This window comes from Tachyglossus aculeatus, chromosome 16, assembly GCF_015852505.1.
Source record: "Tachyglossus aculeatus isolate mTacAcu1 chromosome 16, mTacAcu1.pri, whole genome shotgun sequence".
NCBI classification, from domain to species: Eukaryota; Metazoa; Chordata; class Mammalia; order Monotremata; family Tachyglossidae; genus Tachyglossus; species Tachyglossus aculeatus.
In genome coordinates, this window is record NC_052081.1 from 49796221 (window position 1) to 49805911 (window position 9691).

The window sequence follows — 9691 nt, forward strand, 5'->3', positions numbered from 1 at the left end:
CACCCGAACGGCCCATGGCCACTCCATCTTCTCCAACTCACCCCGGCTGCGATTTGCTGGTCAAACCATCCTCAGGCCCCCGGCTCTTCAGGTTTGCTGCTCTCCACTCTAACTTGGGGGTCACTCTGGGCATGCTTGGCATTGGCCCGGGGAGAGTTCGAGCTGTAATGGCGGTTGGGGAGTGAGGGGAGCCGTAGGGGGGCTGGTGGCCACCTGCGGAGGAGCCCAGGACCAGGGGCATTTTGGCCAGGACCTGCCGTAGCACTGCAGTGTCACCTGAAGGCCTTGTTTCCAGGAACTCAACCCTCCACGACGGCAGCTGCCCACGGGCTCCTGATCCCCAGTGGCAGAGCCCTAAGTGGCCCACACTGATTCAGCACTGTGCCACATTCCCCCCGCCCCATACCCCATGGAGCCCAGGGCGACGGGGGGAAGGCACAATAATAATAACAGCGGTGCCATTCACTCAGTGTCGACTATGTGCTCAGCGCTGGGGTGAAGACGTGGTTATGAGATCAGACGCACCACTTTCACAATCTGTCTCATCTCCATTTTATAAGGGAGGGAGGAAATGGAGGCCCAGGGAGGCTCAATAACTTGCCCAAGGCTATACACCAGGCCAATGGTGGGGCTGGGATTAGAAGCCGGGTGTCCTGACACCAGCCTGGCATGCTCTCCCCAAGGTCTACCGCCCGCCCCGTCAAGAGCAAAAGGAAAGAAGCTTAGAACAGCGTGCACTGGGAATGCCCAGGACAGGAAGCCCTGCGGGGCTCGGCCTTCTGGGTCTGCACGCACTCATCCCTCTCTGGGGAGAGACGGATGGCAGAAGGAAGAGACGATGGATGCTGGAACCCAAATCTCCCCCAGAGAGCCACGTGGTGATCAGGGGCAGGAATGGAGAGGGAAGATATGCCACCGAGACCAAAGCTACTGTCGCTGCCCATCGCCAGGCCCCGCTAGGCTCCTGCCGCCCTCACACTAGTCGAACCTCCAGTTGGGGACCGGCCGACGGGGGCTGCCCGGCAAAGCAGGAGACCCCGACGATGAACGGCTCATCTAAATGGCTTCCGCAAAGCCCACCCAGAAATGCTCCACCGCAGCTGACTGGCACAGACCCCTCCGCCCCCGCCAACTGGATGCCCTGGGGAGGATGTGTGTCCTGGCTGCGAGCTCCTCTCCATCGACCCTTTCCAGCTCCCCAGCCCCGACAACTCTGAGACTGGCTCCGGTCAGACACCTCCTTCTTAAACCAATCGTGGGATTTCAGAGACGGGACCAGGTGGAAGGGGACGGAGACGGGCTGGGAGGTGAAGTACCAGACCAGTCTGCTAGGCATCGCTGACCAGCTCCCGGCCCCCTCCACGGAGGCAGCGGCTCCAAGCTTAGTGGTACACACCACGCTGGAGATGGTCGGAGTCATGGGACGGAGAGAGGAAGATGGGCACGGCACAGCAGTCCCTGATGGGGGCATGGCGGCGGCTGTGATGGGTCACCCCAGGTTACCGGGGCGATGGGTCAAGAACACCCTGCCCGAAAGGGGCTTTGCCGTGCGGGGATGCTACCTGAGTGGCTCTGTGGGAGGTAGAATGGGCAAAACACCATGGGCAGAGACAATCTGGGGGGCTGCTCAAGTGGGGCTCAGGGTGCCGAGGGCAACCCCCAGAACCCACAGCCCCCACACTTGCAAGTTTCCCCAGAGAATGATCCTCTGAGTGACCAGAGGGCCACCCTGGGGTCCCTCTAGATGCTCAGGTGACCAGGCTTGGCGGCTGAGTGAAGCCCATCTTGCCAGCCAGAGAGAGTATGCAGAGACCAGTGCCAGGCCATCCCTTTGCTGTTTCCAAAGGAGGGTCCTGGAGCTTCTGCATCCCTATAACAACCCAGGATTCCCAAAAAACAACTCCAAGGCCAGATCAGTCGGAGCCCAAAACCCCTTGTCAATAACATCGCCTTCTGAGAGCCCAGGCCCTGGATCACTCCCTCAGGCCTCTGGGGTGGAAGGGGGAGGATGGCAATCTGCATAAGCTGGGTCAGGCTCTGCCTGGCACTCCCCAGAGAGAGAGCACCTCCCTGGCAGGACACCCCTCACACTCCCTGCGCCACCCGGTTCCCCTCCTCCAGGAGCCTGCCCCCTGGAAGACACTGGAGGCTTGGTAAACTGAGGCAGGCATAGCGGTGCCCACAGGGGTGGGCGGCAGGGCCTCACGGTTTATTTCACGGCCAGTTTGGACTTAGACTCCCCAAACTTTTCCTTGTGGGACCAAGGGAACCCCAGGCTGACAGCTGGTGTCCCTGAGACCACAGGGGCTCTGGGCCAGCTGTCACAACCTCCTCGCGCAGGTGGCATGGGCCCTGGCAGTGCCAGGGACCAGGCTGACCTCGCCAGCTGAGAAGTGAGGAATTCTGGACACTGCTCGAAGAGTGACAAGACAGCAAGATGAGCCCCGCCCTCTGGCCCAGTGACCCCACAGCCTGGCGGCCTGGCCTCCTGGACTGGGGACCCTGGTGCCCGGCCCAGGAACGGACACCGGTAGGGAAAGGCGGGTCGGAGACTCGCACTGGGTCTGGGAAAAAATGGGGCCGAAGCCCAGAGACCAATAGCCGTTACCCACAGAGCCCACGGACCGCTCTGCCTCCCACCTCCCGCCACGCATAGCCCCTCACGTAGACCACCGCCCACCCCAGACCTCACCCACAGACCCCCGTCCCAGTCTCGCCCCAAACAGCTTCTCCCGGCATCACCCCCGGTCCCCTCACACAGACCCTCCCGGACCCAGCTCCACAGAGCCCCCTCCGCTCCCCTCAGCCCCCACACACGCCCACATCCCAACTCGGGATTAGCCGCAGGGACCGTGGGTGCCGAGCACGCTTCCTGCACTGGGATCTGAGTGCTTGGGAAGTAACCCAGGACCACGAGACCCCCACCCTCTTGGCCCCTGGACACTCCACTCTGCCTCCAGCACGAGAACACTGAGAAGGGCAGGAGGGTCGCTCCCTAAGAAGGCTGACCAAACCAGAGGAGAAGCGACAGCTCTGGCTGCCCTGGGGTCCTGCCCACCTCTGCCTCGGTGGCCTGGGCCCCTCAGCATGGAAGGGAGCCTCCACCCTGGCCGGGAAGGAGAGGGGAAGACGACCGACCCTGTCACAGGGCAAACTAGGCTGGTGCAGCTCGTGCTGCCACACCTACCGACTGTGGGGTACCTACTGCGTACAGAGCACTGTGACTGGCACTTACTCTGTACTGAGCGCTGTGTCCAGTGCTTACGGTGCCCGGAGGCCAGGAGAAAACAGCCCCGGCCTCAAGGGATTCATCGACCAAATCCCAAGCTGGGCAACAAGGACCACAGCACCCACGGGGCAAGGAGAAAGGCTTGGCACCCGATTATCCCCCAGCCAGCACTCGGCTTCATCACAAGCGGGAGAGAGGCGTCTTGGAAAGAAATGAACAAATAGCCCCTGTGTAAAACCAAAACTCTACAGTCCTCCGAAGCAAGGCAACAACTATTTTTTTCAGAAACCAAAGCCCCCAGAAAGCACATGAGTAAATACCCCTGCAGGGCTAACTTCCTGCAGAAGTTAGAAGTTCGGCAGAACTTAACGGGAAATGCCGGGGCCTTTCTGTCAATCAATCAATCAATCGTATTTATTGAGCGCTTACTATGTGCAGAGCACTGTACTAAGAGCTTGGGAAGTACAAATTGGCAACATATAGAGACAGTCCCTACCCAACAGTGGGCTCACAGTCTAAAAGGGGGAGACAGAGAACAAAACCAAACATACTAACAAAATAAAATAAATAGAATAGATATGTACAAGTAAAATAAATAAATGTCCAGACCCTGGGGAGAGCCACGGGATGGCAAAAACTCTCCAGGCCCGACTCGGGAGAAGGTGGGGGGTGGCGTTGGAGGGGAACTCGGTCCCTGGGACCGGTCCAGGGATGCCTTTTTCCCTCCACCCAACGGGCAGCCCGACCGCTGGCGGGCCGGAGCTGGCCAGTCCGGACCAGGTGACGGCCCGGGCTCTGGGAACGTGGCCAGTACGGGGCTCGCCCGACAGACTTCGGGATCGGTGCCACGCGAGTGCGAGGCCAAAGCTGCCCCACGGGGAACACATCACCGAAGGCGTCCCACAGCGGGAATACACTCTTCCAGATGCACACGGCCGCAGACAGACTGGGGGAAGGGCGCGCCGGGCAGAGAACCGTGGGCACAGATGGCACCGCATCCCGCCCCCCAACATTCGACCCAGTCCGAGGCCCACTCGCGCCGAACGCCACGGGGGCCCCTCGAACCTTTCGCTGACGGGTCCCAACCCGCCCCTCTCCCCGGGAGGGCAGCTCCTGCAGCGGGCCCCTGTGCCACCCCCGCCTCAAGCACTAACTCGTGGGTCAAGAAAGCAGGTGGGCAGACGGGCTCCTGGTGTGCCCCATCGGCCGCTGGCCCCCCGGAGGCACGACGAGTGGGTCAGTGTGGGGAAAGCGACCTCTGACAAGGGCCCGGCCGATTTGGAGGACAAAAAGCAAATGTGCACGTCCTCCCGTCCCCGACGCTGACACAGGTTGGCTGCTGTCCTCAAGAACAGAGAAGCAGCGTGGCTCAGTGGAAAGAGTACAGGCTTGGGAGTCAGAGGTCACGGGTTCTAATCTCGGCTCCGCCACTTGTCTGCTGTGTGACTTTGGGCAAGTCACTTCTCTGTGCCTCAGTTACCTCATCTGTAAAATGGGGAGTAAGACTGTGAGCCCAATGTGGGACAACCTGATCGCCTTGTATTCCCCCAGCGCTTAGAACAGTGCTTCGCACATAGTAAGCGCTTAGCAAATACAATAATAATAATAATAATAATAATAATTCCCCCGGCAGCTCTGGTCACTCCCCCACGCCTCCCCTGAGCTTCAGGAGAGAGAGCAGACAGGCACGGGAGGAGCTCGCAGGCCAACCGGCCCGTCTCCCCCACTGCTGCATGCAGGTCCCGGGTCCCGGGGCACCTCCTCGGATTCCCCAGCAAGCTCCCTCGGCTGCTGTTTCAGGGTGCATGCGATGGAGAAGCAGCATGGTCTAGCGGATAGCGCACGGGCCCGGGAGTCGGAAGGACTTGGGTTCTAATCCCGGCTCTGCCGTTCGTCTGTGACCTTGGGAAAGTCACTTCACTTCTCTGTGACTCATCTGTAAAAACGGGGATCAAGACTGAGTCCAACCTGATTAGCTTGTATCTACCTCCAGTGCTTAGAAAACTGCTTGACAAATAGTAAGCACTTAAATACCACCATTATGATTATTATTAAGACTGCAAGGCCCTAGGGGTCTCAGGCAGGCCGGGGGGCCCTCAGGGACCTCAGACTGGAGAAGGGCAATTTTCCAATTAAGCCAAGAGAAGGAGGCTGTGGGACCTGCCGGGAGATCCGACAACAGTCTGGACTCCTTCCGCTCCACAACCACGCGGTCGAGCCGCGCGTCCCCAGGACAAAACTCCAGCCTTGGCTTTCCCTACCACCGCAGGTCGGGTCCAACGCTAATCAGGGGCCTTTCCGTCAGTCTGCTGGGCCCCTAACTGCCCTATCTCTAGGAGGGAACAAGGAAGCGTGACTCAAACCACGGTCCCCGCCCCCCTCAAGGGCCTTCCTCACTGCAGCTGCTCTGGCCAGATAGGGGCTGCAGGGTCAGGGCGGTGAGGTCTTAGCCAGAGCCAATCTGGGGGAAGAAACCTCAGGAACCAGTTTCCACCTAACAGGCCGGGAAAGGCCTACTGAGCCTCGAATGTCAGGCAGGCCCAGCTCCCGGCGGTACCCAACCACAAGTTTAGGCCCTTACCCTGCCCTCCTTCCCCTTGAATCCCCTTCCTTCTCTGCACACTGCAGGAGAGGGCCCGATTCCAGGATCCCTGAGAATCCCTCAGCTTCCAGGGATGCGGGCTCAGCAATCTCTCTGAGGGATCGGGAGTAAGTAAAACCTGGTCTTCCTCCTAATCAGACTGGGAGCCCCAGGCGGGACAAGGACTGTGTCCAACCTGATTGGCTGCATCTACTCCAACGCTTAGAACAGTGCTTGACACATAGTAAACGCTTAACAGATGCAATAGGAAAGAAAAAGAGCCTCTCCCCAAACACACTCTGGAGGGCTTTGGCCAAACGCCCCAGACGATCCAACGAGGCAGAGATACGCCCATTCGCATTCTGTCCCAAGTGACCCTATCGGAGCTCGGTACCAAGGGAGCAGGAGTGGACCGGGAAAAAGGGCTGCCCAGGAGCTTTATGGGAATTCCAGGATGTAGGTGGGGTGGGGGGAATAAGGGGAGGACTCCCTCCCCTTCCTGGCTGGCCTCCAGCCCCAGGCGTGATGAAGAGAAGCAGAGTTCAAGGGAGTTGGGGTGTCCCACTCTCCAACCCTAGGCAGGTCTCCCTCCCCAGCAACCTGCCAGCCTACCCTGAGCAGACCCTCGAGATCGGGGCGGACTGGGGGACCAGCTCCAGCTGCCCCCCGCAGAGCCGGCCCTTCCGACTTCCGAACCGGCCCCGGGCGGTCCCACCCCTACCTCGTTCTTCCTCCTGGCACTGCCCACCTGTCCCAGTCCTCGCTCCCGGCCCCCAGGCAGGTCTCATCCCTCCTCAGGCGCCCACGCGCCCCTCGCCGGATCCCGACGCGCACGCGGGGGTCGGCCAGTGCCCCTCGGTCAGGTGGAGGCCACCGCAGCCCCACCTCCTCCCGCCAGAAGCCTCCCCCCCGGCAAAGCGAGAAGGGGAGTTGGCACCGAGACTCACCCGACGGCTCCTCCGATTCACTCTCGTTCTCCTCCTCGGGGGGAGCCTGCGGAGGGGGCGGGGGGAGCTTCTTCTCCTTCTCCGCTTTGGCGTTTCTCTCCTCCTCCGAGTAGTACTCGTCTTCTGAGAGGTTGGCCAGGCTCTCGTCCATCTCCCGATACTCCACCTGTGGGGACGGGCCCCGGGGAAGCAGGACAGTCAAAAAGCAGCTCCGAGTCTCGTCGGGGGTAGGCAGGGGCCGGTGAGGGCCAGACTGACGCGAGGAGACTCTCCGGGCCAGCTCGCTCTCCCGCCGTGGACAAAGTGGGCCCCGAGGGGAGCCTGCCTCGACCGGCCTCCACCGCTCCCTCTGGGTGCCCCCGTATGCCCATCGCCCATTTGATGTCCCACAAACCCCAGGAAGAGCAAGTCAGTACTCGGGGCACTCTCCTCTTCCCACCCCAATTCTCTAGGGCAGACCCCACCCCCTACACCGGCTCCCTGACTCCAAGTCCTGCGAAGTCTGTGCTGAAAAGGTTGCCTTTCAGGTCACGGGGCTGCCTTGATCACTACTCCCAAGCACAAGATGTGTGACCTCAAGGGAGCAGGGACACGGCCGCCGCTCCCACTGGCTTGCCCGCTCACCAGTGGCTCCTGTGGAGCAGCTCGGTTGGCACACAGAGCCCCGTCCTTGGCAGCCAGTGCCAGCAGGGGCTGAACCACCCCCGAAGTTGGGGGTGGGAGGAGGTGAGGAGGACGAAAAGACGACGACAAAGGGCGGGACGGGGTTCGGGGAAGGAGAGGAGGAGAAGGGAGGGAGACTCCAGAAGGGAGGCACTCATTGGGAAAAGACCCATCAGACAACAGTGCCTGGAAGAGGCGATCTAATGAGGAAAATCGGGGCAGGGGGTGGGGATGAAGTGGCTGAGGAGAGCTCCCAAATAGCTGACCAGACTGGCTTGGCACAGGGGGTGGCATGGGCTGTTCATTCATTCATTCATTCAATCGTATTTATTGAGCGCTTACTGTGTGCAAAGCACTGGACTAAGCGCTTGGGAAGTACAAAAGTTGGCAACATATAGAGACGGTCCCTACCCAACAGCGGGTGTGCTGAGGACCTGAAGGGGGAGAGGGACTGGCTGAATTGGGAAGCTGGAGGGGGGTTGAGGGAGGACTAATAATAATAATGATGGTATTTGTTAAGCGCTTACTATGTGCAACGCAGTGTTCTGAGCGCTGGGGGGGGGGAACAAGACGATCAAGTTGTCCCACGTGGGGTTCACATCTTCACCCCCATTTTACAGATGAGGGAACTGAGGCTCTGAGAAGTGACTTGCCCAAGGTCACACAGCAGACATGCGGCAGGGTCAGGATTCGAACCCACGACCTCTGCCTCCGAAGCCCGTGTTCTTGCCACTGAGCTACGCTGCTTCTCAAGGGATGAGTTGAGGGAGTGGAGGGGAAGGGGTGAGCTGAAGACCTGGGGGTAGGGTGGAAAGGGGTGAACTGAGTCAGTGAGTCAACCGTATATATTGAAGCAGCACGGCCCTGGGATTCAGAAGGACCTGGGTTCTAAACCCAGCTCCGCCACTGGTCTGCCGTGTGACCTCGGGCAAGTCACATAATTTCTCCCTCAGTTACCTCATCTGTAAAATGGGGATCAATCAATCAATCATATTTATTGAGCGCTTACCGTGTGCAGAGCACTGTACTAAGCGCTTGGGAAGTCCAAGTTGGCAACATATAGAGACAGTCCCTACCTAACAATGGGCTCACAGTCTAAAAGACTGCGAGCCCCACGTTGGACAGGGACTGTATCCAACCTGATTACCTTGTATCTACCCCTGCGCTTAGAACAGAGCTTGACAAACCGTAAGCACTTATGTGATCATTTACTGTGTGCACAGCACTGTATTATGCGCTTGGGAAACTCCAATATAAAAGACACGTTCCCAGCTGACGAGTTTACAGTCTAGAGGGGCAGATGCACGTTAATGTAACAAAATAAAATTATAGATATGTACGTAAGTGCTGAGGGGCTGGATGCTAGATTCTTAGCCACTGCCAAGCTGCTTGCTCTGGCTGTAGATGCTAGTGGCCAAAGCTGCGCTCTTCCTATCAATCAATCAATCGTATTTATTGAGCGCTTACTATGTGCAGAGCACTGTACTAAGCGCTTGGGAAGTGCAAATTGGCAACACATAGAGACAGTCCCTACGCAACAGTGGGCTCACAGTCTAAAAGGGGGAGACAGAGAACAAAACCAAACATACCAACAAAATAAAATAAACAGGATAGAAATGTACAAGTAAAATAAATAAATAAATAAAGTAATAACTATGTGCAACCATATATACATATATACAGGTGCTGTGGGGAAGGGAAGGAGGTAAGATGGGGGGATGGAGAGGGGGACGAGGGGGAGAGGAAGGAAGGGGCTCAGTCTGGGAAGGCCTCCTGGAGCAGGTGAGCTCTCAGCAGGGCCTTGAAGGGAGGAAGAGAGCGAGCTTGGCGGATGGGCAGAGGGAGGGCGTTCCAGGCCCGGGGGAGGACGTGGGCCGGGGGTCGATGGCGGGACAGGCGAGAGCGAGGTACGGTGAGGAGATTAGCGGCGGAGGAGCAGAGGGTGCGGGCTGGGCTGGACAAGGACAGAAGGGACGGGAGGTAGGAGGGGGCGAGGGGATGGATGGATGGACAGCCTGGAAGCCCAGGGGGAGGAGTTTCTGCCTGATGCGCAGATTGATTGGTAGCCATTGGAGGTTTTTGAGGAGGGGAGTAATATGCCCAGAGCGTTTCTGGACAAAAACATAATCCGGGCAGCAGCATGAAGTATGGATTGAAGTGGAGAGAGACACGAGGATGGGAGATCAGAGAGAAGGCCGGTGCAGTAGTCCAGATGGGATAGGATGAGAGCTTGAACGAGCAGGGTAGCGGTTTGGATGGAGAGGAAAGGGC

The 9691-nt window shown here is 59.0% G+C and overlaps 1 protein-coding gene across 1 annotated transcript in view; it reads right to left on the reverse strand.

Moving 5' to 3' along the window:
* Positions 1 to 9691, reverse strand: part of KDM1A (lysine demethylase 1A) — a 39353-nt gene that overhangs the window by 25874 nt on the left and 3788 nt on the right. Inside the window, 1 exon segment of the mRNA XM_038757603.1 lies at positions 6758 to 6923. Within this exon segment, the coding sequence (XP_038613531.1) occupies positions 6758 to 6923 (166 nt within the window).